The sequence below is a fragment of the Brachionichthys hirsutus genome, chromosome 9, assembly GCF_040956055.1.
Source record: "Brachionichthys hirsutus isolate HB-005 chromosome 9, CSIRO-AGI_Bhir_v1, whole genome shotgun sequence".
Lineage (NCBI taxonomy): Eukaryota > Metazoa > Chordata > Actinopteri > Lophiiformes > Brachionichthyidae > Brachionichthys > Brachionichthys hirsutus.
This window is the reverse complement of record NC_090905.1, coordinates 13,773,334-13,801,332: the sequence shown is the minus strand read 5'-3', so window position 1 is coordinate 13,801,332 and position 27,999 is coordinate 13,773,334. Positions and strand designations below refer to the sequence as shown.

General features: G+C 44.6%; 1 protein-coding gene and 1 long non-coding RNA gene across 2 annotated transcripts; one reads left to right on the top strand and one right to left on the bottom strand.

The window, feature by feature from the left end:
- Positions 1–43: 43 nt before the first annotated feature.
- Positions 44–26,935, bottom strand: nfic (nuclear factor I/C). The gene is made up of 13 exons (XM_068743090.1): positions 26,792–26,935; positions 25,497–25,667; positions 23,442–23,618; positions 21,635–21,818; positions 18,081–18,155; positions 14,803–14,877; positions 13,023–13,143; positions 6,448–6,566; positions 4,482–4,595; positions 4,240–4,385; positions 3,758–3,935; positions 2,196–2,284; positions 44–170 (listed from the first exon to the last, which is right to left on the bottom strand). Exons 1-13 carry the CDS (start codon positions 26,792–26,794, stop codon positions 150–152), a joined length of 1,473 nt encoding a protein of 490 aa, XP_068599191.1. The 5' UTR covers positions 26,795–26,935; the 3' UTR covers positions 44–149.
- LOC137899081 (uncharacterized) lies at positions 18,843–23,367 on the top strand. The gene is made up of 3 exons (XR_011105636.1): positions 18,843–19,071; positions 21,975–22,155; positions 22,680–23,367. It is a non-coding gene; the product is annotated as an uncharacterized lncRNA (long non-coding RNA).
- Positions 26,936–27,999: the final 1,064 nt, after the last annotated feature.

Here is a 27,999-nt window from a genome sequence, read left to right as displayed (position 1 = left end):
CAGCTCATGTTCAGGTTGCAAAGTATCAGCAACATTCTTCCATCCAGGATGTCCTTAGTTTCTCAGCGTGTGTGTGTTTGTGTACACACACACACACAAGGCGCGAGAGAGAGCTCCGACGAGCTGATCATCCTTCCTCCCGAGTCCAGTTAGTTGCCAAGATACCAGGTCTAGGAACAGAGACAAATGCACAATCAACATTTGGAATGAGTCAGACAATATGGCAAACCTCAAACTATATTTCTCTCGCAATATTAAACTGAACAAAAATATAAACGCAACACTTTCATTTTGAGTTGAAATCAAAGATCAACGACTTATTCTATACACAAAAGGCCTGTTTCTCTCAGATGTTGTTCACGCACTTGTTTAAGTCTGTGTTAGTGAGCACTTCTCCTCTGCCGAGATGATCCATTCACCTGACAGGTGTGACATACCAAGATGCTGACTAGACAGCATGATTACTGCACAGGTGTGTCTTAGGCTGGTCACAATAAAAGGCCGCTCTGACATGTGCAGTTTCATCTTGAAGAGACATTTATTAGGCACTGAACTGGATTTTACAGATCTGCAGGAGGGGGTCAGGAAACCGGTCAGTATCTGGTTGATTGTGGCCTGTGCAATCTTTGTCCACTTCAATGGATGACAAGTTGCTGGATGTTAGCAGGAACTGGAACAAGCTGTCGTAGACGCCGATCCAGAGCATCCCACACATGCCCAGTGGTGACATGTCCGGGGAGTAGTAGTTTTTGCCCACTTAAAAAGAAACTCATGGCTGTAGATAATGCCTGGAACCTCACAAAGACCATTACTCTACCAACTTGTGGGGGCATCTGCTGATTGGGACGGGAGTTGCCCTGGTGTACCGGAAAGTCTCCAAGATTGCGTCTTTCAAAGTTCTGGATAAATTGACCATGGATCTAAAAGTGCTCTTTGGTGCTTTGGGCCGTGTGGTGGCTCAAATCGAGGGCTCGGGCAAAGAGCTCTGAGGACCAGTTGCCTATTTGGATTGTGTCTCCAGTCCTCCCCCTCTGAGAGAGCTCTGTGCGACGCCAGGCCTTATCTGTCTACCAAAGCAATCCAAGGACATGTCTCTCTGACTTTCCACACACATGAACTCACACACACGCACACACACACCCACACACACACCCCTCAACGGCTCATCTGCTCTCGGAAATCTTCCTACTGCGCCCCCCCTTCTCCCCTGAAGGACAATTCTCCGGACTTGTCTGGTTCCTGCTTCTCATTGAAAAAATCCTTGTGCGTTCCCAGTGCAACGTTCTCAGTGCAACGTTCCCAGTGCAACGTTCTCAGTGCAACGTTCCCAGTGCAGCATGTCATTTCCTGCTATGTGTGTTGTCCTGTGTACCTTCTGCTTTCTGCACCTTTTCTGCAGCGCAATTTAATTGCTGAGGCCGATGCTCACTCACCGATCTTGTTTCGTCGTTGCACTGTACTTGTACTGTGATGACAATGACAATAAAAGCATTCCATTCCATTACACTTCACCCAACTTCTGGACAAAATCCGTCACCCGTCACCCGTGCCGCCACGCTAGCCTTGGTTAGACGGCTGTCCCTTCGGCCGCCACACCGGGACCCTGAAATGAGTTTCCTCCGCACGATGGCTGGGCGCACCCTTCGGGATAAGGTGTGGAGCGCAGTCACCAGGAAGGAACCCTGAGTAGAGCCACTGCTCCTCCACACCGAGAGGGGCCAGCTGAGGTCGCTGGGGCACCTATTTTGGATACCTCCTGGATGCCTCCCTGGGAAGGTGTTCTGGGCATGTACTGCTGGGAGGAGGTTGAAGGGAAGACACGCTGGGGAGACTTTGTCTCTCGGCTGGCCAGGGAACACCTTGGGATTGTCCCAGAGGAGGTGCTGGAGGAGGTGTCTGGGGAACAGGAAGCCTGGAAATCCCTGTTCAGAATGCTGCCTCCACGACCCGGCTACGGAATAGCGGACTAAGATGGATGGACTTTATCCAAGTAAAATTTGATTTAGACAACACAAACCAAATGTTATACACATGTCATGATGTAACTCAATGACGATGTGGATAGACATCAACTTCTTCCAGAGAAAAATGTCGCTACAACTGTGTGTGTGTGTGTGTGGCGGGGCTTTCTTAAAAGATCCTCAAAGCACATCACCCTAATAATCTCTCTACAATTCCAAATGAATCATACAAACCTGGGCTTGGTAGAGTCCACCGGGGTCTCGAGGAGTAAGTCCAATGAAGGATGGGCGACTGGCAGGAGGAGTCCCAGGGGCAGAGTATGCTATGGATTATGTGTAAACATTAGAGCATATGCAGTACATCCCATCTCTCTCCTCCTTATCCCCTTTATCTATCTTCTCCACTTTGTTTTGCCTTCATTCCATTCCAGATCATTCTCCTGATCTGTTGTTTCTCAATCTCCTGTCTCTCTCCTTTGGCCCTGTCTCTCTATTTTGTGTATCTTATAGACTATTTCCTCTCTCTCTCTCTCTCTCTCTCTCACTCGCTCTCTCTCTGTGTGTTTTATCTAAACATGTTTACCTACCTACTTTCTCTGTCCTCTCAATGCATCTCCCATCTGTTTCTTTCTCCAGTTTCCCTGTCTATATTTTACTTGCCTCTGCCTTCTACGCCAGTTTTCATACCTCCTGTCTCTCTTGCCTCTAGACCTGTCAACCTATCTCCTCTTTGTGTCTATTGTAGCCTTTCGGTATGCTCTATTTATCTTAGTGTTCGCCACTGCATTAAAGCAACAGGCTCTTGATTATGGTTATTCATTCATCTTCTTAAAAAAGAGGACCATAATCGTCTCATCTTCAGCTGGTTATCTGAAGTTACGGTCACTGGTTCTGCAGGAGCTTATCTCAGCTGGCTATGGGCAAGAATCAAAGCACACTCTGGATGAAACGACAGCTCATTTCATGGCAAAACAGTGAGACAGACAACTATTCATGCTTACACTTACACTTCCGGAAAATATTGGAGTGAAATTCACCTGGTCAATTGAATGTTTGGAGGAAGCCGGAGAACCCACATACAAACTCAGCACAGAAAAGCCCTAGGTGGAATTGAACCAAGGACCTTCTTGATATGCGCTATCCACTGCATCAATACTACTGTATTCATTCCTGAATCAACTCTATCCGGCTTGAGACCGGCACAAGGGAGAAACTGGCAAAGCTACGTTAGCTCCTGCTAACCGCACTACCCATGAGTTTGCATTTATCTGTATCAATGTGCTTCCTTAATGTGAACATTATCACATCACAATGCCAATGGTACTCCACAGTATTCCCTATACCCAGCACAGCATTGAGTCTCATCCAGACTCAGTACAATGGCAAAAACTCAGGTGAAATGCACCAAAGCAAATCAATTTATTCAATAAAATGTTGTCTCTCCTGACTGAAATACAACTAGTAGTGGTAGGAAATCATAATATGTAATAATAAGTAATAATAATAGTAAAACTACTACACTAGTACTAATACTGCCACTAGAACTAGTACTACTATTACTCCTAACATCACCACTACTACTAGTACTACTAACACTGATTCTGATCACTGCTCCTACAAATCCTACTCCTACTACTACTACTACATATTTTTCCTGCAGTATCTTGATACTAGAATGATTAAAAGGTACCAATAATATATTTCTTGCTGACTAAAAAGACAGGGAGACTAGAAATGATTAGCATTGACATATCTAAACACCTATCTGGTTTGGAAGTATTTTGATGACTACTTACTGGGTGACGTGGGGGAATTTGTTCCTGCATCAGACGATCTGGTTGTGACCTTTACCTCCGCAGAGAGTGTCGGCCTGGGGAGGGAGGATGGGGGAGGTGCCAAGGAAGGTACAGGGGGAGCCAACATCTGAGAGGGGATGTAGTGACTGGATGCTTTAATCTGGTTGCTGCCATTTAGCTGGAAATATATAATTATAATTAGTATGTATTTAGTGTACTGCAATACTGCTATATGCTATATGAACTGCCATCTTATTGAGGTGGGAGAGTCTGAGTGCCGGAATAATCTCAGGAGCTATGTTGTAGGGGGCTTTTGCTCCTGGTAGGGTCTTGCATGGCAAAAAGGTCTTGGCTTACAGGTCAGAATAAGAGCAGTTCAAAAGCCCTTATGAAGAATCAAAAATCAAGGGCCGTGACTTCGATAGATAAAATGTGAAACTCGCTTTCTGTAATAAATGCAACCACACAATGGCTTTACTCACTGAGCTCAGGGCTTGATTAGCTGGGTCACAGGCCAATGAGACCAGATCTTTCAGAGGGTCCTGGGTCAGGTGAGGAGGATAGCGGATTGCACCAGGGGGGAAGTAGGATGATGATGTGAAATGCAGAGATGAACTGCGAGACAAACCTGAACAGAGAGAAAAAGCGTAAGTGTGTCTATATTACATATGGTTCAATGTACACAGCATAAGCACACTGGTAGTGTGTGTGTGTTTTTACTGACCACTGTGAACAGCTATAACTGGCCGGTGGTGCTGAGTGAAGGAGTCCAGCCTTGGGGAGTCTTCCCGGTGAGAGGGACTGTCCAGTTCTACCTTTTTCACTGGGGGAGATATACCTAGAACACAAAAACAGACATGTCAGCAAGAACAGCATCTGCTTTATCTTGAGACATTGTCACTTCAAACAGCAACTCCACAGCAGTCCTAAGTGATGGGTGGGTACAGGTGAACAAAATCTTAGAGTGCCTTTCAGTCATTGCATTTTTGTTTCAGGGACAGGAAACAAAACAGCGTATTGTGGTGCATCACCGTGAAACCCCAGCTGTCTCCTTGATATTGAGCACTACCTGTACCAGTACTCTGGGGGATGGGGGATCTGTACCCCCGGTAGAGAGACTGGGCATGGAGCCTATACTACCAAGAAGTTCAACATAGAGTATCTTCCAGTGACTTGGCTCGACACAACCTACTACTCCTGTACTTTCTTCTTGTCCCCTGAGGGGGTCACCACAGCAAATCAACGTTCTCTACTTCACCCTGTCCTTTGCATCGTCCTCCCCAACACCAGCCACTCTCATGTCCTCCCTCACTACGTCCATGTCTCTTCTCCTGGGTCGTCCTCTACCCCTGTTCTTTGCATCGTCCTCCCCAACACCAGCCACTCTCATGTCCTCCCTCACTACGTCCATGTATCTTCTCCTGGGTCGACCTTTAGCCCTGTTCCCTCGCATCTCCATCCTCAATCTTCCACGACTCGACCTAACAATCGGAATCAAATTAAATTGTCACACAACGCTCTTTCTCTCTGTCTGTCCAGCCTGTTCAGATCCTTCTCTCCCACTTTACTATCTAACCTTCATACAGGTCATCATATGACCTCTGTTTGACCTTTGCGTCTCATCTCCCTGTTCTCCTGTTTACTCTCTTCTGTCCTCTCAATGTCCCACTTCTTCTTAGCTAACCTCTTTCCGTGTATACACTTCTGCACTTACTGGTTCCACCACCAGGTCTCCTTATCTCCTTTCCTTCCAGAAGACACACCCAGTTCTCTCCTACCTGTCTCCCTGATCACCTGAGCTGTTGTAGTCCAGTATTCTGGAAGCCTCTCTCGCCCACCCAGAGCCTGTCTCACCTCTTCATTCTTCAGCCTCCACCACTTTGTCCTCTTCTCTCCTCTTCCTCTTCTTCACCACTAGAGTCATCTTCCTCACTACCAGCCTATGCTGGCTGGCTACACTCTCTCCTAACACAACCTCACAGTCATCAGCCTCCTTTGAACTGCTCCGTCTACACAAGATGTCGTCCACCTGTGTGCTCCTCCCTCCACTCTTGTAGGTCACCCTGTGTTCTAGTCTCTTCTGGAAATAAGTGATAACTAATGCCATTTCCATCCTTTTTGGTAAAGTCCACCACCATCTGTCCTTCTAGGTTCCTGTCCTGAATACCAAACTTGCCCATTGAGGTCTGCTCCAATCACAACTCTCTCACTGCTTGGAATCCTCTAAAATAGAGATTGACCGATATGTTTTTTTCTCGGACGATACTGATTATTAGTAGTCAACGAGGTTGACAACTAGTATTTGGAGCCGATATGGCAACTGGGAAGTCTGGGAAATTTGAGACTGTTGCTTCCATTACATGGCCCCGGAGAAGCGGTGGAAGATGGATAGATGGTATCGTTTTCTTTCATCTTATCTTTTCCAGTTCCATCTGTCACTCAGGTCTGCCTGTATTGAGTGCTGTTTCAAATAGATATGACGAAGTGAAGCAGAAGTTATCAGTTCTCGCTCACGTATTCTCCACAGTGTTTTATTATTTCTTCTTGTCTCATGATGAAATGTATAAGCAGCATTACATGAAGTGATATCATCTGAATTTAACTGTTGATATGAACAATCTACACACCTAGAAATGGACATTCATTAGACTCAGATGATCAGAGTCTTGTTTAAAATCTGATATTGATACCTCCTTCTATGTCATCAGTCCAGTTCCTGGAGCTAGCAGGGGAGGAAGGTGAGTGGTAATATTCTCCCCCAGGACTGTCAGCATCTTCCTCCATTGAGCCTGACTTACGGCGCTTACTCCTGCAGACACACACATAGACAAGTTTACAGATGATTTCCTTGAGAAATATTCGTATAAGTTGCATTGTTGGAATAGATGCAAAGGGTGGTGGGTAAAGAGTCATGGAAGAGCTTTATACATCATGTTGATGTCCATTAATAAGCCAATTACAATTATTTCAATAAAATAAGTACATAAATTCAATTCAAATCAAGTCACTTCAATTTGATTTAATTCAATTCAAATTAATTTAATTAAATTCAAATCCTCATGAAGCACTTGACAGCGGTGAAGAAAACTGCCCTTAGGCAGAAATGTGGAGCAGATCCCAGACTCGAGGTAGGTGCCCCTCTGCTTTGATCAGTTGGGGTGAGAGAGATAGAGGGAGGGGGAGGGACAGGAACACAGACATGTGCAACAGTACAACCATAGCAACAACAATGGCTGTCATAATCAAGGAAAACATTGACAGCAATGATGATGATGATGATGATGATAGCAAAAGTAATAATACTGTAATGATGACAATGCTGTCAGTGTGCGTCAACATGGATCCCAGCAGTAGATCGTGTGATGTACGAACTTATTTGGAGGCCACAATCACTGTAAGATAGGTTGGGTTGATTTGTACGTGTGCAGGATGTGTTGTTGTGTACTGTGGACTTTCCGCCCCAAGCTGTGGATCCCTGCGTGGACGGCACTGGGCGTGGTCACAGACGAGATTCAGGTGTGGGAGCAGACGCACCTGCTGGTAATCACAGAGAGTGAGAAAAAGGAGAGCGACGCGACAATCACGAGGAGGACGGCAGATGACGGGAGCGGCGGCGGAGACTGTGGAGAACCTGAAGCGAATGAAACATTGACCCGCTGAACTACAGAGCCTTGATGTCAGAAGCAAGGCACTCTGACAGAACCAACCTTCAGGAGGAGAAAGAAAAGAGGCTGGAGATCGCTTCTTTGTGATCGGCGTAGGAGACCTTGACGAGTGGCCGCCCCACGGACGTTCAGGTTTGGGCTGAGCAGATTAACCGTGAGACGAGCGGCATTTCAGTTGGTTTGAGTTTTTACATCAGAATGGAATCTGAATGGTCCAATTAGAAGCAGAAGTGGACAAAATGTCCAAATGTTTAGTCCAAAGAATACGCAAGTGTTAGTTTTACTTTAGAATTTTCTTTAATTTGCTGTTATATCAGACACCAGACATGTTAAATATAGTGGTAGTGTGCTAAAGAGTATTTTGGTCATGTACTCTGGGTTGTGTAGTTCACTGCCTGACTTTATTGTACTTTGGTTTATGTTGCTTTATTACTGGTGATTGAATCAGGTTACTGAATACATTTTGTAAAAGTTTATTTATTAGTACCTTACAGGCACTCTTACATAAACTTGTAAACATAATAGTTCTGCCTTTGGAAGGCTTTGTGTTCTTGATAGCATCCTTCTGTTTGAGGATTGTACATATCCTAGATTGTCCATCCTAACCAAAACCAACTCACTTGACTGCCCTGAATGTGTAAACGCTGGCCTGGAGAGAACAATGGACCCGTTTCCAACTTAGAACTGTGGCCTGAGACTTGAAACTACAGATTCCCATCCCAGTCGCTTCACGGTTTTCACTTCAGTTCACCATTCCAATGATGAAAGGAGCCCACGTTGTTTTGAAGATACAGTACCACATAGCTATCGCTACTTTGCATCTCAGTTTGCACAGTTTTTTGCCGTCTCACGCCTGCTAGTTCCCTGTGTTGATTTTGTAGTTTTCGATGTGTACTTTTGGTTCTGTTCCAGTTTTACTTCCAGCCAGCTCTTGCTTAGCCGTAGTTTTTGTATTGCTCCTGCAGCCACTGTTTTTGGCTGTGATCTTTTGTTATCTGTTCCTGATGCCTGCCGGCCCTGTGACTCATCTTTTGTTTGTATTCTTCAAGCGTAAAGGCTTTTCCTTTATTCGTCTACCTGTCTACGCATTTTTGGGTCCACTTCCCCTACCCATCCTTCCCATGAACCTATTATTCCAACGCCGCAACGCTATACGGGAGAACCTGGAGGATGCAGTCCGTTTCTCTTACAATGTACTTTTGTGCCCTCCTGGAAGACTAGTCTATTTATATTTTATTAGTTTTATTCCTGTTTTCCGCCGTAGAGGGCTGTGCACACCACAGTGAAACATGGAACATACAACGTGGACAAACAAAGTGACAAATACACAGTGTTCAGATGAGAGTGCAGTGGATTTATTTGTGCTCATTGATTATATCCCTTTCATCCAACCATAACCAAGAATTATCCAATACACCAGGTTCTCATCAGTCTCTAAATGAAAATCTGGATCATCAAGGTCTCAGGAGATCTGAGGAAGAAGAGGGAGAGCATAGTGAGAGCCACAAACACTGACCCAGCAACCTCCACTGACTCAGAGATCTGTGGGCGGAGTTAACTCTCGTATCGAGTTTTGATAGGTGCTGGAGTGGTGGACCTGGCATGCGTGAAACCTCCACCTAAGAAAGGGGCAGCCATCCCGGGCCCAACATCGGCAGCACGAGCCCCCCAGATCACCCCAAGCCGCCAGTTGGAAATTTGCTTAGATTTGAGATTTGATTCATTTTGCTGGTTCTAATTTCGGCCGGATCCGGATCACTATCCGGACCTAAGAGCTAATTTTCGTTCTAAACTCTGCATTTTTTTGTCTCTTGTTTTGTTCTGTTTTGTTGTGATTTTTTTTATACAGTCTTGTTCTTGTCTCAGTCTCAATACTCTTGTCTCGATAATGTCTAGGTTGGTGTGGTCTTTACCAGAACACTAATTTATACACATATAATCCATAACTGATAATGGAATTATTAATTCCAATTCAGGAATTTAGTTTTTTTTCCCAATCACTATCCTGTATGTGCAAAACTTATTTGCAGTTGTGGTTATGAGTTGCTTTCAGTGTGTTGTTTAGTGTAATGGTAAGTGTTTAAAGTGTTTATTCTCTGACACTTGCACAACTGTCAGAAAGTCACTGCCCTTGTTTCCTCCGCCATTGAGGATGTGGAATATTTTCACACTATAATGTTGGCAGTTTGCTGTGAATTACAGTAATTGCTTGACTATGCCAACAACCAAACCAGGAAGACACCATGGACTGTCCCATTCATGGCGGCCAGTGCAGCTTGTTCACTACAGAACTGAATTGTCAGCTACAGACTTACAGAGTAGCTGAGCTGCAGTTTGTTGATATCAATTGAATTCACAGGATTGATGGAACAAGTGAAACAAAATTGCAAATTAAAACAAAACTGCTAAATGTCAAGGTCATGCTCACAGAACCAGGGAAATGATAATAAGGCACAGAGAAACACAGGCTGGTCAGTGCAGCCCATGAGATCCCCAATGCATCCTTAGACCTTGAAGGTTATCTGTAAATCTAGTCTATCAAAATCCTTTCCAGGACACCCCCCCTAAAATGCACCTGGACTCAGGAACCACTCAGTTACTCTTATCCTGCAAGAACCTAGACCCTAACATATTATGGACTACAAATAAGTAAGGAGCTTCTCTCTGGCCTATTACCAGCAACATTAACTTAGCCACCAAGACGACTTCTAAACACCTTGTCACCATATTAGAACTTCTTGTTGGAAACACACCACAACACATGCAAAATTCCATTTTGTTAACAAGGTCCCAAAACTGAAATTGGCATGGATGTCACCATGGTGTCGTTCAGTATCATCTCACTGTTCAAATGAGCACTGCAGTGCCTCTCTCTTTATGATAAACAGTTGTCAGGGAGAACAAGCTGGCCTTTTGGGACCTTGGGCTCACATTGAGATGGATGGAAGACCAAGCATCAGTGTTTAACAAAAGAAAACTACACATACAGCCAATACCTGCTCTTTGACTCTCACCAACCACTGAAACACAAGCTGGGAGTCATCGGAACCGACACCACCAGGCCGAGAATTTCCCTATGAAGACAGAAGGAAAAGAAAAGGAGCAAATATGTGTTAAGAAAGCTCAGAAGATGTGGCTACCCAAACTGGGCTTTGTCTAGTCAACAAATAACCATCCAAAGGACAACCCTAAACCCAATAAAAAGGAACAAAAGGGCCGCTTCATTATCATTCTATATGTGGCAGGAGTGGTTCTCCAAGCAGAACATCCAGGTGCACTTCATGTCTCGTAACATCCTTAAACAAAAACTGGTTCACCGGAAGGACAAAACTCCCAAACTCAAAGCAATGTTGTTTATGCAGTCAAATTCAAAGAGGAGTGCACGGACCAAGTGGATGCACTCCACAAAACCATGGCACAGCACGGAAGAGCTAGCTCTGGTGGCTAGGACCAAGCAGTCCACCAACTTCTGAAGGCTAATGGACAACACAGGAGATCTAGCTCTTCAGGCCAGGACTCAGCAGTCCAACTACATCTAAAGGACAAAGGAAAATCATGAGCAGAAAGATGATTTGAGAGGGGAGTGAAGGAAACCATCTATTCCAAACTGATTTGCCGGTCTAGGCAATGACCTTTTCACCTACATACCATGCAGTCTAAGTTTCAATCACACTTTGAAACTTAAAATAATCCAAATGACTTGCATCATGTTTCATTACGCAACCTTTTTTTGACTTCACTGACCAACACAAGTTATTCTGAGTCAGCTATAACATGTGGTCCTTGTTGTGTTAGATACCTGAGACAAGTTTATATATCGGGACTCCCCACCAGGACTGAGTAAGCCTCTTGGATGAAACATCTTCAGACCCAAACAGAAATCCAGTTATTTCATATCAAACCCACAAGAATTACACTTCCATGGATTAATGAGAATCAACATGAAACAGGAAACTCTCTAAATCTTTACTATGTCTTTTTAGTTTGGAAGTCAGTTTTCAAATTTGGGGGTCCGCTCCATGTTCAGACATGTTTTTCCTCTATGTTGAGACAGTATGGAACATTTGTTCAGACACCCCTATGTTCAGACATAGGGCTCCACACCCCTATGTTCAGACTCCACACCCCTATGTTCAGACATAGGGGTGTGGTAGGGTATGGTATGAATTTTTATTAACTTGGAAAATCTATCAACTATGTTTTGTTACAGCTATACAATTTTATGAAATTATTCTTGAAATCATTAGTTCGGATTTATTTGGCACTCTGTCATGCTATGATGATTGACGATATGGCATACCTGTCAAACAAGATGTTTTCCCCGTATTTCTGTACGGGAAAATCTGATTGAGCAGTACGGCGTACTGTGGAAATTAGCACGAGGAAATCTGTAAATACGGGAAAATGTAAAATAAAGCAGCGATTCTGAAAATGCCGGGGCAAAATAATAAACAAACAGCGAAAGGAAAAGTGACAGAATTTATTCGCAGCTAGCAGACGAACTTCTCACTTTACACTTCCGTTGTCATCGGCAAACACATGAGCAGAAGCATTTCCGCCTCTTTAAAACTGCCATTCAACCCCCCCTGGGATCAAAGAGTGGACCCTGTAAATTACTCTGATTGAGGTCTGGGTTTGATGTTTAATACTTCCTGTATTATATTTTTGTATTGTTGCAATTTCCTTTATACCGCTTGTATTTTGAAGTGCTTCCTGCTTGACAATTAGCGCGTGCCTTGCAAACAGAAATTTGACGGATGCATAAAAATGAGATGTTCTGATGGTTTTGGTTCTTTCGACTTGTTCCAGCAGCTGGCTTGAATTGAGAACAAGCCATTCCGGTATTTCTGGAGATTCACCAGGAAGGAAATGTTCTCTAGCAGGAAGGAAATGTTCTCGAGCATTCTCAAGGCTGAGCTTTTTTAAAGGCTTCAGAGAACGTAGTCGTCTGCATCAGTGTTTGTCCGGGGTTTAGCTACACACACTATTTGAAGAGAACGCGAATGGATAGTGTGTTGCACGGTCACCAGCAGAATTGTCTGAACAATGTCGTTATACCCAAATTTGAGGCTCCACTGCGTTTGAAATCATTCCATTCCTTGTCAACTTGTGATGTCACAGTTGATTTTTATGAAAAAAGACTGAAATTGTCAGGAACCCGGCTGGGGCCTCCTGGTCCGTGTAGCCCCACCCTACTGCTCAGGACACCTGAGGCTCGTCTCCTCATCAGCCCCACAGTACATATACTCTGCTCAGTCCTCACTCCTGTGCACGATGGTTAGTGATGTTTCCTACTTTCCAGCGGTCCTGTACTCTGACCCTGCCTGCTTCTTGGATTCTGTCTCTTTGCGGGACCCTTATCGGTACTGTTGCTTGTCGGACTGATTATTTGGTTTTTGAACTGCTGTATGCAATAAACGACGCTTCTTGGTTTGACCCCTGTTGTCGGGCTCTTGACTCCGCACCGTCACCTGACCTGACAGAAATATGTATTTCGGATGACACACTAAGTCTGTTGGAGAATCTGTTTTTGGATGTTGTGATCATTAAGGCTATGATCAACGTTGGATTGCATTGTGTATATTTGTGTGTGTTGTTACCCGCTGGATGATGTGCTGGCCAGAGATCGTCTGAGGCTGACCGACTGGTTGAGGTCGTAGGCCAGATGACCTTGGAGCTCCCCCATAGAGAAACTATGACCTCCTCCTGTGACGACTGGAGCTGCGTACACAGGGAGAACACAGTGTCGTCGGGAGTTCCACCGTGGTTCAGTAGCACTTCTCAAGGTTTCTGTGTCTGCTTCTCAGCCACATTCATTAAAATCATATACATTAACTAGCAGCAGGAGCAGAGGAAAGTCTTTACAGTAACCTTGTGAATTCAATCATAAATATAAATTTGAAGTCTTGTATCATGCATCCATATCTTCTAATCAGTCCAACGAAATCCAGGACTCTGCATTTTAACCAACGACTGGCTGAAACACGATTTTCTTTACATCATAAAATCCGTTACTGCTAATGAAACTCAGACAACATCGCGCCCCCTGAGTGGAGCTAACAAAAACCAGTAAATGGTTTAAACACTTGTCTTATACACCGACAGAAGTAATTCTAACAATTCAATTCAAAAACCAGTAAACTGGTGAAGGGTACATGCTAGCTCATTTTGGATTTCAAATATTTAGGACTGGGGATTTGTTACAAAAATCCTCTTCCACGAGTCAGACAATATGTACTTGTGTCACTTCGGCTACGTTGTAACTCAAACCCTCTGTTGTGCATCAGCTGACTTATAATTATTTCATTTTCACAAAATTCATCACAAGGTCAATGTCAACCCTCAACAAATTGAAGTGGGAGAAAACCACTGCTAAGAATATAATGAATATGTGTTGGATAATATCTCACAGCAATAATACTCTATCTTGCATTGAACTGCAATTCTTTTTTCTGCCAGTACTTTATGCAGGTGTGGTATTAAGGTTTTGGGGAGAGGACGGGGAGAAAGGGGGAATAGGGTGGTTTGGGAAATGGAGTCAGAGAGAATCAGCTAATTACCCCCATTGGATTAAAGTTGAGCACATTACAGGAGGCAATATGTAAAGCCATTAGCAGGCAGGGAAAGGGCCATTAGCAGCAATTAATATATATAATTAATGTATCTAACAACACACCTGCAGTCACATGACATTCATTTATTGCTAAGACTCCATGCGCATGCTTATTTGTATTTTAATTTATTCTTATTTTGTTGTATAGTTTATATTCTTTACTGCACAGAAACCTCTGTACATAGCTGCCTAAATAATTATTCTGCACAAAGCCACAGTTTGTGAACTGTTATATAAATTGAAGAATATTACATAATGTCATGAAATCACTGGTACAAATTAAAACTGTTGAAGCAGCATTATAAAAAACTACGCTGACTGTTGCACCATGGTGTATTTGCCTCATATGACAGTAACCCTAACCCTTGAAAACAAAAATTGTTACCAGCAAAATGAAGGAAATATTTCCCAAATCTTCTGGAATTAGTTTTGTGACTGTTTGTACTTGTACCGGGGTCGCCTCTGCAGCCATGCGACCCACAGTGATGACGTGTAATCCGTCCCGCCGCGGCCTGTCTGAGCCGGTGCTGCTGCGGGAGCGGTAAAGTCAGGACAAAGCGACTACCGAGCAGCTTTGATCGATGGCAGTCCGGACCCTGAACGTGGCTGAGTGAGCTAACAGCATGTCAGCATGGGGTGTGCTGCCAGGGACTGTATGTCCTTGATCTTTGTTGTACAATGACAAGAAAGATGTCTCTTCAATTGTGTCCTCAGACACGAAGTGTGAGCCATCTGGTGAATTGCAGTCGTTGCTGAGCAGGACTTACTTCTTGAGACCTGGACCAGCTCAGTGACACTGAAAACCCCTGATGTCACAAAACTCTCCTGGAACTCCGGACCATCTGAAGAAACACAACAGCAGTTTCACTAACTGTGTGTAGCCCAGTCCTGTGTACATTCAGCCCTTCACTTAGTAGCATGTGGAAATACAGTACAGCGCACCACTGGCACGATCACACACAGTTACTACTCTGGTTCAGAGCAGAAACGATTGTTCTTTTGTTTGTAGACTTATTTTTGTCTTTTGTACGTGTTGTGTTGATTTCTGTTCCTTTTAATTTTGCTGGCGTGACATGATGAGGTGAATAGTCTCATAAATAAACTAATTATGGTCCACTATGCAAAACAAGCAAGTTACAACAAAAATGTTTTCAGAATTTTAAAAACTTGTCTTATACACCGACAGAAGTAATTCTAACAATTCAATTCAATTTTATTTCTATAACATAAGATCACAACAGAAAGTCATCTCAAGGCACTTTACACCAGCGGTCCCCAACCTTTTTCCTGGCACGGACCGATTTCATGATGGGCAGTTTTTTCGCGGACCAGGGGGGGTAATTAAATTTAAAAAGAGGAATATGATCTTACCAATAAACTTTATATTATTCACTTGCAATAACTACTCAATACATATTTATCTACTCACCATAAATTGTGGTCCCAATAATTACTTCTGTCCTTCACATTTTTTTGTTTCATAAATTCCACATTCTCGTTTTTTAATCCGGGTTCTTGGTCTCTACGTGCCGAAGCAGTTTTGAACCTTTCATTGATTCGTTAACGAAGCTAATCAGCTGGAGATAAACCCGAGTTTTAAGTCCTGGTTTCTCTTCTTGGAGGTCGTCACCTCCGCTTCTTCATCCTCTTCTTCCTCCTCTTCTTCCTCCTCAGTTGGACTTTTCTACTTAGCAAAGACTTTTGTTTTTTTTAATTAATTTTCGCGAGTTCACGTCTGTTTTTTTTTTTAGCAACGTATCAAGAGACGAATGTTACGTTGGAGAGAATCCGGCCGTTTTTCAAAATAAAACACCTGTGGGCTGAGGGCTATTACCAACTACAAGCCCAAAGCCCCTCGAGCTCTGAATGACCTGCAGCTTGCTCAGCATTTAAACTACTGCCGCTTCGATCGTCCCCCCCACCTCGGACTCTCCAGTCACCCTCTCCTTCCCCCGCAGCATGGAGGGTTGTGGGGGGAGGCTCCACAGACACACCCCCCAACCTCTCCATCAAGGTGCAAGATGTGCACAGATAGTTCATGAGGCTGAACCCCCACAAAGCGGACAATGTTTCCCCCCCCACCCGGTAGCGCTGACATCTGTAGTCAGGAAGTCTTTTGAGCGCCTGGTTCTCCACCACCTTAAGACCCTCACCGCCCCCCTCCTGGACCCGCTGCAGTTTGCGTACTGAACCAACTGGTCTGTAGACGACGCAGTCAATCTGGCCCTCCACTTCATCCTGCAGCATCTGGACTCCCCAGGAACCTACGCCAGGATCCTGTTTGTGGACTTCAGCTCTGCGTTCAACACCGTCCTCCCGGGACTGCTCCAGGACAAGCTGCTCCAGCTCGATGTGCCCGACTCCCTCTGCTGGTGGATCACCGACTTCCTGACGGAGCAGAGGCAGCATGTGGGGCTGGGGTCTACGGTCTCGGACACCCTGACTATCAGCACCGGATCCCCCCAGGGCTGTGTACTTTCCCCCTGGCTCTTTTCCCTGTACACCAACTGCTGCACCGCCAGCCATCAGTCCATCAAACTGATTAAGTTTGCGGAAGACACCACCCTCATGGGGCTCATCTAGGACGGTGATGAGTCTGCCTATAGGAGGGAGGTGGACCGGCTGGTGTCCTGGTGTAGCAGCAACAACCTGGAGCTGAACAGCCAGAAAACAGTGGAGATGATCGTGGACTTCAGGAAAGACACAGCCCCACCGTCCCCCCTCGCCCTCACAGACTCCCCTACCCCCATCTCCATCGTGGACTCTTTCCGCTTCCTGGGCACCACCATCACCCGGGACCTCAAGTGGGAGCCGACCATCAGCTCCCTCACCAAGAAGGCTCAGCAGAGGATGTACTTCCTGCGGCAGCTGAGGAAGCTCAAGCTGCCAACCCAGATGTTGGTGCAGTTCTACACCGCCATCGTGGAGTCCGTCCTCACCTCCTCCATCCCCGTATGGTACACTGGCGCCACCACCAGGGACATACACAGACTGCAGCGCATTGTTGCGGAGAATGTGATCGGCTGCAAGCTGCCATCGCTCCAGGACCTGTATGTCTCCAGGACTCGGAGGCGTGCAGGCCGACCCTTCCCACCCTGGACACGGACTCTTTGACCCGCTCCCCTCAGGCAGGAGGCTACGGTCCATCCGGGCCAGAACCTCCCACCACAAGAACAGCTTCTTCCCCTCGGCTGTAAGACTCATGAACACTTAATAATTCTGAACATTTTACTACCGGTAACTTGCACCGTTCTATTTGCACTGCGTGATTATAGTAGTTTTACTTCTGCTAATACACATCTGTGTATTCCCTCCTGATGCTGCTGTTTCTGTGATGTGTTCTGTTCTTATATGTTTTTTGTAACTTAGTCAATCTTTGGGCATAGGCCACACCAGGGGTCACCGACCTTTTTGCATTTCGCACCGATTCATGCAAAGGGCTACCAGTTTGATACACACTTCTGAAATAAAACATTTGCTCAATGTACCATTAATCATTAATGATATTCATCTATATAAATACACTGATCATGTTTAATGATTACTCACACTAATTATTAACAACGTTTTAACAAGGTAGGGGACAGATTTGACTTGTTCGGAAGTCTTTTATTTTATACAAACTCTTGAGAAACCATGGCTCGCAGGCGACTCACAAGGTCCTTGTGGGCACTTTGGCGCTCACGGGCACCGCGTTGGTGACCCCTATGCTACATCATATCGCTGCAGCTAGCATCTATTATTGTCATTACTGTTACATGTTGCTCAACTTCACAGAGGAAAATTCCTAGTCTGTGAACCCTCATTGACAATGAACTGATTCTGATTCTGATCAGCTTCTGAGACTGTTTTGATGCAAGACACTTTTTTCACGCTGCATGCAATTAGATAAGATAACAACAACCGAAAAATAGCTTTGTGTGAACAACAGACAATAAATGAAGGGGAATGCTCTTTTATATACAGATGTAAATTAAATGTATCTACGTTTTAATAGGTTACATAAACCCACGGCTGTTCTACAAAGGTGGTTCCGTGACTTTACCAATAGTAGCAGTCTGGCTGTCCTCGTGATCAGAGCCCACTCCTGTACGACTGGGACTGCTGCTCTGCTCTGCCTCTGGGGGAACAAAAACATGGACCCAAGCATGTGTACTCTCATACAGACTGCCTGCATGTTGCTCTGTACCTTTGAAGTGCTTCAAATAAAACACCATTCTGTTCTATTGAAAGAATGTATTCTCAGTTCAACTTGGCTTCGAAAACAGCCACAACTATACCCAAGACAACAACATAACCCGAATGTGTATTTTTAATATATCAGGATATAAGATTATCCGTCCATCAATCTTCAGCTGCTTATTAACCTTGCGGGTCACAAGGTCTGCTGGAGCCTATCCCAGCTTGCTATTGGCAAGAGGCAGGGTACACCACTGACGTGTCGCCAGCACATCGTGGGGCCACATAGAGACAGACAACCACTCACACTCACACACACACTCTACGGACAATTTGGAGTAAACAAGTCAGCTAGGCAGGGTACACACCACCCATACATAGTGTAGGGAATTTCCATACCAGTTGGAATTCCACAACATGATTACACGCCGACACTACACTAGGAAGGCACGACATTTATTTTGGTATTGCTATCACTGATTTTCATGAACGTCTCATTAGTGACGTCACATGACACCGACAAACAGGGGTTTAAGATTGGATGGGGCGAAGTCCGACCTTCATCTGAAAAGATGAAGAAACAGGAAGTTTCTTTATTCAACGCATGGCGCACACACAAGAACCATCGTTGAATCTCAGCGCTGATTTCCGAACCAACATGTAACTGATCTGCTTTACATAAATCTCCTTAAACGGACCTACATTCTCCTCATTGACTACGCCCCCGGAGAAGGAGAACAGAAGAACCGGGAGAGGGTTAGAAAACCCTTACAAAACTGGTGTTTCAGCCCAGTTGCTCCAGTGGATGTTGTTCGCTCTGAGAGGCCTTGCTGTATCTGAAATGCGCATAAATAAAGGTAAGCAGAAACTATTTGATTAATTCTGCCAGATAGTAGCTTGGTCTTGTATGAGAGTACAAGTAAATTATGTATTTTACGTAGCGCCCATTGAATAAAGTAACGTTAAAATTCACGTTCTGTGAAAAGCGACACAGACGACACAGATCAGTGACGTTGGAGAGTAACAGGAATATAATAAATATATAGGGAATATATAGAACGAAATAAATGAAGCGCTTTAAAAACAATAGGACCCCGCTGTTGACATAAAGAGAAAGCGTTTGAAAACGAGGTTGGTCTCTGCAGAGAAGCAACCGAAAACTAGACAACCACTCTCTCTCTCACACACACACACACACACTCTACAGACGATTTGGAGTAAACAAGTCAGCTAGACAGGGTACACCCTAGACACGTCGCCAGCGCACTGCCCATACATAGACAGACAACAATTCACGCACACACTCTTTCACACTCAGGGGGGCAGAAATGGAGATAGTCATCACCACTCTCTCCGGATCAACCCCCCCACCCCATTTTTACCTACATTGTACATATTATGTGTCTTTTTCATTTGTTATTTTGCATCTGTGGAGTAATTTATTTTATTTTATTTGTATTGTTAAATGTCGATGATTTATGTACGAAGGACTTTCAACGGAAACAAGACCGCAAGGGCTCCACTGTATGTAAATTTTAGTTCTTATTTTATTGCTTATAGTACATTCATATTATGCATTTCTTCTAAAATGCAATGATCACTGATTATTTCTGGCAGATTGTGTTGCAGTTGACAGGATATCACTTTACAGAAATTTGAGATGTACTTCAGCGTGTTTTCCTTCCCTTCTTGCTATTTGGTTTGCCTTTGAAGGAAGTGTAAGAAAATGAATTGTATGTTAGCACAGGTCTAAAACAGCTCAACAAGCCATTATGATGATTAGGAGACTAATGGTGCTTTCACACTGCACCAAGAGGACTCGGTTCCTTTGGGAGCATTTTCTTGCATTTATAATTAGTTTTCACACTGTGATTTCTTCGCGAAACGAACTTTCGGAGCAGCTGAAAGGGGCGCTCGTCGATTGGACAAAGTAGGAGGGGAAGTCCCGCCCTCTGCCATGTTTGTTTTGGTTTGCAGTGCGCCAGTTACGGCTGCTGCTCATTCACGGAGGGAAGCTCATGTTTTTCTGGCCTAAATCATAAATGTTCCACAACGCTAGTCGTTTGTAACAAAAACAAAGTCGCTGAGGATCCGTAAAGTCTCCGGGTCAGTTCAGAACAACGGAATGAAACACTTTGACAAAGCGACGGGTGTTTTATGCCCGCTGGTTTGCTTATTTCACTGTCAATCAAAATCACTCCTCAGACAGATCATCAAATCATCATGACCCAGAGACGCTGATAGGCGGGACAAAGCCCAGCATTTATCCAATGACCGTCCAGTTTCGACGCTCACGCTTGCCTGTGCACCGTGCTGCTGCGGGGAGAAGTCGTGTCAGTTACCGGTGATAAGTAGCTGGTACTGAAAAAAATATTAAAGTACTATAACGCATATTTAGTATTTTTTTTGGTAACTGAGCTTCCCCTGCAGAGCAGCTTGGAGTGCTCGCTGTACTTCCTCTACCGGAGACGCACCGTGTAGCGGCACTACGTACAGCTGATCCTGCCTTTGCTCCGCCGAAAGGAACTGAAGCCCTCCTTTTCAGGCGGACTTTTTTGATCCTCTCCAGAGTCCGGATGCGCGTTCACACTGGCCCAAACGGAGCAGATTATCTGAGGAAAGGAACTCTGGCCAGTTTAAAAGGGAGCAAACAGCGGCAGTGTGAAAGCACCATTAGAGAGTTCAAACTTCAGCCTTCTACCCTGGAAACATTGGAAATTGAGTCATTCTGGATGTTCGCACTAATTGACTACCGGTAATGTTCCTGCTTTTGGTATGGTGCCTTTAAACTTCATGAACACACCTCAGCAGTTTACTGTCTGTGACACAGAGAGTACTATGATGTTGGCAAATACATTTCTGTTCTTTTCCATTCACATGTATATTCAGCTGCTCAAGGTCAGATCAGTGTCCTCGCAACCAACTAAACAGGTTTGATACAAGAGCACGATAATAGGAAGCGTTTGTTTATGGAAATGTAGAAATAAGAGTGTTAACAAACTAAGAGCTACAGGTGCTTGGTGGAAACCAGGCTCATACAGGTGGGCAAGACTGCTCATCCAGCGCAGAAACGCTGCAGGTGGTCCATAATGTAGGCATGCATCAGGCATAGCTTCATGAGGCATCGTAAAACGTAGTCACCTACTTCAATCCCGTGTTGGTCAAACACCTTCATACATAACCGTAACAGTAAGTCTGCATTGGTCTCTTGGTCACTTCACAAGCACGAATCAGGGGATTCTAGACGGTCTCGAACTCTAATTTACAAAAGATACCCTTATGAGACTATTGGTTGTATTGCACACTTCTTCCAACGTGAGATGAATAAAGTCTTATCTCATCTTAAGAATTCATGCAGCCATGACGGACTGATGGACAGCTAAACATTTGGGCAACACAACGCCACTCATTGATACATACCTCTGTCTTGTACATGATAAGCGAGGTACAGGTCCAGCTCTTTGACAGAGACAGAGATGTGCCGAGGCTGGACGCAGAGGACTGGATTGGAGCACTGCCCTCCCTTCACCAGTCGTTCTCCATCTGTGCTTTCCAGTGGGATCCCTTTAAAAAGGATGACCATGACCAGATCCAACCTCCACACCTTGAAAAAGACAAGCCCCAATTACTATTGACAAAAACATCAAATCTAACTTGATATAGCATGTTGCACACCTATTCAGAATAGCATACTCTCTCTAGCGCTCAGTCCATTTGTCCATTTGATTAATGTTTAGGTTGGTTTGCCTCTTTTCTTCAGGGCAGAGAACAGAGTCTTAAAGTTTCTCAGGTCAAATCCACATTTGTCAATACCCGAATGGGCATACCTCAGGGAACCATACTTGGACCACTGCCAACTGTACGCAGACGATGCAGTTTTTTATGTACCCGCCAAGACAACAGAGCAGGCTTCGGACATTTTGCCTGCATGCATGGCTGAGGTTAGTCATTGGTTAACTCAAAATAACTTTGCAACTGTCTTTGTTAAATTTGTATTGTTAATTGTGGATGATTTATGTACGAAGGACTTTCAACGGAAACAAGACCGCAAGGGCTTTTTTGAAATGCTCCTCTTAGACAGGATGTTTGACTTTATTTGTACTGTAATACATGCTACTGTGTGACTGTACTTGTACTGTAATACATGCTACTGTGTGACTGTACTTGTACTCTAACATTCTATCTAATAAATATATTCAAATATATTCATTTGTAAGATTTAAAACAATGTGTTTCTCAATTTAAAAAAATAATTTAGAACAAAAATTTTAAATAAATTTACCAAATGATAAAATACATTCAGTAACCGAGTTCAAATATCTCGGATTTGTCCTCGCCCCCAACTCACATTTTAAGTTTAAAAGCTGCTTCAAACTAATCAGACCGTACATCCCTAATTAGGGTCAGTGGAGGTGGCTGGGTTAGTGTCTGTGGTCCTCACTCTGCTCTGCCTCCTTTTCCTCAGATTTCCTGGGACATAGATGATCCAGACTGTCCTCTCAAGACTTTTGTGAATCTGGTATTTTGGGATAATTCTTGGAATTATGGTTGGATGAAAGGGGGAGAACAACAAGCACAAATAAATCCACAGCGTTTTATTTTCTCAGACCTTTGTCTGTCCATCTTGTTAGAAAAAAGAAAAGAAAAGAAAAAGATATTGATCAATTAATTGTATTTCCACTGAACCCTTTTTTATCAGACCACAAATTTATCACTTTTACGTTTGTATTATTGGACTACGTTCCATCAAACAGAACTGCCTTGACTAGATGTCTGTCTGATGGTGCTATTGCTAAATTCAAAGTGATCCCATCAGCATTGAACTCTTTATCGAGCCTTAACATTACTGAGGAGTCGTGTGGTAACTTTAGCCCCTCCCACATAGATCCTTTTGTAGCCGCCTACTTGATGCGCACAACGCTTGACTCCATCGCCCCCTTAAGAATTAAAAAACTAAAACCAAAAAAAAAGCTCCATGGTTCAATATCTTTCCCTGCTACTCCTGTAAAGTACATTGAGATAACTTTCTGTTGTGATCTGGCGCTATAGAAATAAAATAGAATTGAATTGAATATTCGATTGTCTGCCTTCATTCATTTGACTTTGGTCCTCTTCTTTCATCATCCCGGCAAAAGAAGCATGCTCCTCTCCTCATCACTGGGGACCAAGCAGGAAGAGATACAGTGTAAATTCTACTTTAGCAGTCTTAATGGCGAATTTAGTTTACCTTGTCAGCTTGTCGGAGACAGTCTATGCGTCTCATTTTGCCTTTTTGGTCAGGGTTGGACAGGACACAACAAGCTGCTTTCTTCCTGGTGATCGACAGGACAAAGTCTTCTCTGCATTCAGGTCTGATGTCCTTTCTTAACTTGGCTAAAAGACGGCTGGCCCACTTCTGTTTCACCTAGAAACACAGTGATCATTGCGTTTCATCATTTAACGGTAGTTAGCCAAAATAAATATGACAGTAAAGTATCAAGACTCCAACTGAAGATTAACCCCACCTATTCAGTCAGTCAAGATTCGAGTCAGATTAAAATTGTCATCGTAGTATCATGATAGTTTTTAATATGAAGACAAGCATGTCATCTAATTGCTAGCTCCCCGATCCATGCTGCCCTCCTAACTTTAACACATTTGTGGATACATCTCTTCATCCTGCCCTATTGCCTTGCTGAAAGCTAATTACCACTGGTATTTTGTAATAACCTCAACAATCAGTGAACAGACTATCCAATTTGTTTATAAGGTGCCTTTCAAGACACTCAAGGTCACCACACAGAACAGAACAAAGCATAAAACAATAACCATGATTTAGAGCAGGGGTGTCAAACTCATTTTCTCCAAGGGCCACATTAGCATTATGTTTGCCCTCCAAAGGCCAAATGTAAATGTAACACAGTAAAAATGTAACTAAATGTAATGTAATCTAATGTAAAATAAATGTAACTACTCCTTAACATGCTGTTAAATAACATGCTGTTAGATAAAGTCATACTGTAAATGAGAAAAATCATAAGTATGAACCAAAGTTTGTGATGGGAATAATAATGTGGAAAAGTTCCATTCAAATGCAATCATCACGCAGGAACAAAGATAATCGATACAAAATCAAAGCAAAACCAGAAAACCAACCGAAGTGGGAAAGATAAAGAACATTCCCCGAGTCAATGCCGCGGAAAAGACGTCACTTTCAGGCTCAGCACTGGACAGCTCCATAGGTAGCCGACTACCTATGGAGCTGTCCAGTGCTGATCCTGATCCATATGTAACCGGCTACCTATGGAGCTCAGGATCAGCACTGGACAGCTCCATAGGTAGCCGACTACATATGGAGCTGTCCAGTGCTGACTGGAGCGCCCTATATCAAATGTGTCAAACTCAAGGCCCGGGAGCCAATGTGGCCCGCCGCGTCATTTTTTGTGGCCCGCAAGAGCTTTGTGCAGACATTTGTTTTTGTAAAATGCTGAAAAGTAAAAGTGAATCAGAGTTGATGTGTATTTGTAACTGATTTTTAATCAGTAAATGGGGTTTTAATGTTAAAATTAAATATTTGTTGCTGACTCCATTCTGGATCCGACCCAGATGATATTCAGTGGTGAGATAGAGCCCCCCCCCCCCCCCACATGACTGTGTTAAATTCCCTAAACATCGGTCAATAACCAATGGAGCTATTGAAGAACAAATTACAGACAGACGCCGGCGATTACATAACCTCGGCGGATATTATTACAGCAGTAAGGTATCAATATATTTAGAACTATGCAATTGCATATGTAATATTTATAATTTAATTAAGTATGTAGTAGTAAATACAGTTATTTAGCAGCATGTTAAGGAGTAGTTACATTTTATTTACATTACATTACATTTAGTTACATTTACAACTGGCCCTTTGAGGGCAGCCATAATGCTGATGTGGCCCTCGGAGAAAATGAGTTTGGCACCCCTGCCATATATAGCCGGCTCCATATGGAGCTGTCCAGTGCTGAAGTTCGCCTTCAGGATCAGCACTGGACAGCTTTTCGTGGGTTGCTTTTGTTCGCATCAGTATTCTCATTTAAGAAATTATTTTTGGCTCTGGCCCAAACAGCTGTTATGGGCGCTATCTTATCGATTGCAGACAGAAATCCTGATTTGAAGGAAGACCAGGTCTCCTCGACTGAGGTGGATTTTAAAGCATCAGAACAATCCGTTTTCGAGGAAGGTGTTCCAGCAGTGCACTGACTGAAAATAAAGTAAATAGAGTTATTTTTAGTATTTAATATGTTATTCATCCCACCTCGGCCTTCTCTCCCAGCAGTTCGTCTTTGACAGCTCTTTCTTCTTCTTTCGTCATCCTTTTCTCGTGCTTTTTGAAGTACTTCCGTTTCCTTGCCTGGAGGTTGAACCATGTGTAGGCAAAGGCACGAACCTGGGGCAGCAGAGCCTCAATGAAAGGATGGAACTCGTCCTATTGGACAGTGGACAAAAAGACACACAATTGGCAGCAACCAAACCAACATGGACACGATGAACGTCACCATAATCGGCTAACAGGTCGTCATGTCCTTTTTCGTCCTGCTTTATCTGACTTGAATGATTCTTCTTCTCCATCGAGACAGGACACACACAGACTGGTGGAATATGAGAAATGGGAGCCAGAGGGACCGTAATGCTGCTTTTACTGAACTTATTTCATCTTTTGTTATCTAACAGTACACTTCAGTGGACCCCCCCCCCCCCCCCCCCATTCAGCTCTGGCCCTTCATTTACTCTTTTCTATCGGCTTCACTATCTGTAACTTGTTGTGATTGATGTTTTGTGGGATAAATAAAGCATTTATATTCCATCCATAACAACCAATCAACGTGGAGGACTCTGGAGCGGCTCTCGACTCGGCTGCGCGCCGGAGCAAGAGGCCCTCTGTCGGCCTGCCTTACTGACACAACCCGCTGGCTCGGATTGCGGCCATTTTCTGCTGACGACCACGCGCACACGCACACAGGGAGGAGGGTGGCGCTGCACGGATCTCTCCCAGAGGCCCAGCTGGACGACGGGCAGCGGCAGACCGGGACACCGGAGCCGCCCCGGCCCGGGGCTCGGTCACCTCAGCGGGCTGACGCCAGTGCGCCCCTGTCCCGCACGGACGCGACGCGACGCCGCTCCAAACGGAATAGAACCCGGAGGAGCTTTCCGTGGTCCGGTTCCGTGTCTCGGTTTAATGTGGGGTGGAACAGAGCCGGTTCGGTTTGCTGGTCCCGCCCTGCTCGATGGAGGAACAAACAGATCCGGTTCTAAAAGTTCACGTTCGGAGTCCAGAGCGACGCGCAATGCGCGCATCCGGACAGTTCGACGCGGTTTCAGCAGCGTTTTAGGTGTCAAATTGGATTTCGCAGGTTTTCCCGTGACGGGGAAACGTCACGTCACGGGCGCCGGGATGTTGTGACGTTTCTACAAACTCCAAGACGGACACCGACGCAGGCATCCTGCGCAACTCCAGCCGCTCCCGACGCTGCGCAATGCGTCTTTTGAGACGCCGTGGACCGGGCAGCAGGACCGGGCTGTCGTGTTGGACCGGACTCGGTGTCGTCCTACCATGTCGCCGCCACGCCGCCACCGGGAAGCTGCTCTGAGCGCCGCCGTTATCGCTCCATATTTATTTCCATGTTGGTGCCAGGAAAATCCGCCGTCCTCGGGACCAGAGACGTCCCGCGTCAAGATAGTAGTTCAACGACGCTGCCCCCCCCGCACACTCCCCAACCCGACACGCGTGCGCGCACACACACACACGCACACCACAACCCGACAGGCTGCGGCAGAGACGATCAGTCTTTTACCTCATTTTACGCCCTTTTTACGTTTCATCTGTCACTAAAACGAATATTCTTGTTCTTTATTTTCATTGTTATCGTTTCCGGACATGATTTTAGTCCCGTAATTATTATACTTATCTTTAACAGCCAAGTTTGATGGAGAGAAAAGGATAATAAAAATAATAACAATGATGACATGTACTAATAACAATGACGGTGGCGCAGGTATTTCAGCGGGTCTTCCTGTGATCGAGAGGTTGGTGGTTCAATTCCCGGCTCCGGCAAGACACGTCACCCACATTGCCTGTGTGAATGGAGTGAGCGAGTGAATGTCGGTGGTGGTCGGGAGGGCCGATGGCGCAGATTGGGAGCCTCGCTCCTGTCAGTCTGCCCCGGGGCAGCTGTATATCGAGAGCGGGGATGTTAACTGAAGCATCGCGGTGGTAACCGCACGAGTTCCGTCATTTCACAGACGCACAGTCAGTGATGGAGCTTCTGCCCTCAGCAGCGTCTCAGCGGCGTTTTCTCTCTTCTACCAGACAGACCAAAGTTCTGTGGGATTCAATCATGTGATAACTTAAACAACGGCCTACGCAGGCTCCTCTGCTGCCATCCTAATCACTCCGGAACCGGAGCTCCCCACCCAACAAGATAAATATTGCTACACAGACGACCTGTGTGGCCGATGTTGGAGACGGTGTGGTCTGGTGACCTACAAGTAGAAAACTCATCAGAGCCTTTGTGGCCTGTCATTATGCTCTCTGTCATGTACTGAGAAAGGTATGCTGATTGATGACCTGGCCTGCACAGTACACAGTACTTACTATGAAAGTACAACAAAGCAACAACTGGTCAAATTCAGAAATATATGGATATATAATGTTAATATAAACATGATTATTTATAACATATTGATGCTAAAAGCTGAGAAGTGTTTTAGCTGGATATGTCTGAATAGATTGTAGAATTAAAACGCTGACCAGAAACGAC

What these genes read in the sequence shown, in the direction of transcription:
- nfic (XM_068743090.1), bottom strand. An exon ending in GACTGATGACATAGAAGGAG is followed by an intron (nt 4,596 to 6,447) that starts GTATCAATATCA and finishes TTTGTGTTCTAG; the next exon opens with GTATATCTCCCCCAGTGAAA. An exon ending in AGTTATAGCTGTTCACAGTG is followed by an intron (nt 4,386 to 4,481) that starts GTCAGTAAAAAC and finishes CTCTCTGTTCAG; the next exon opens with GTTTGTCTCGCAGTTCATCT.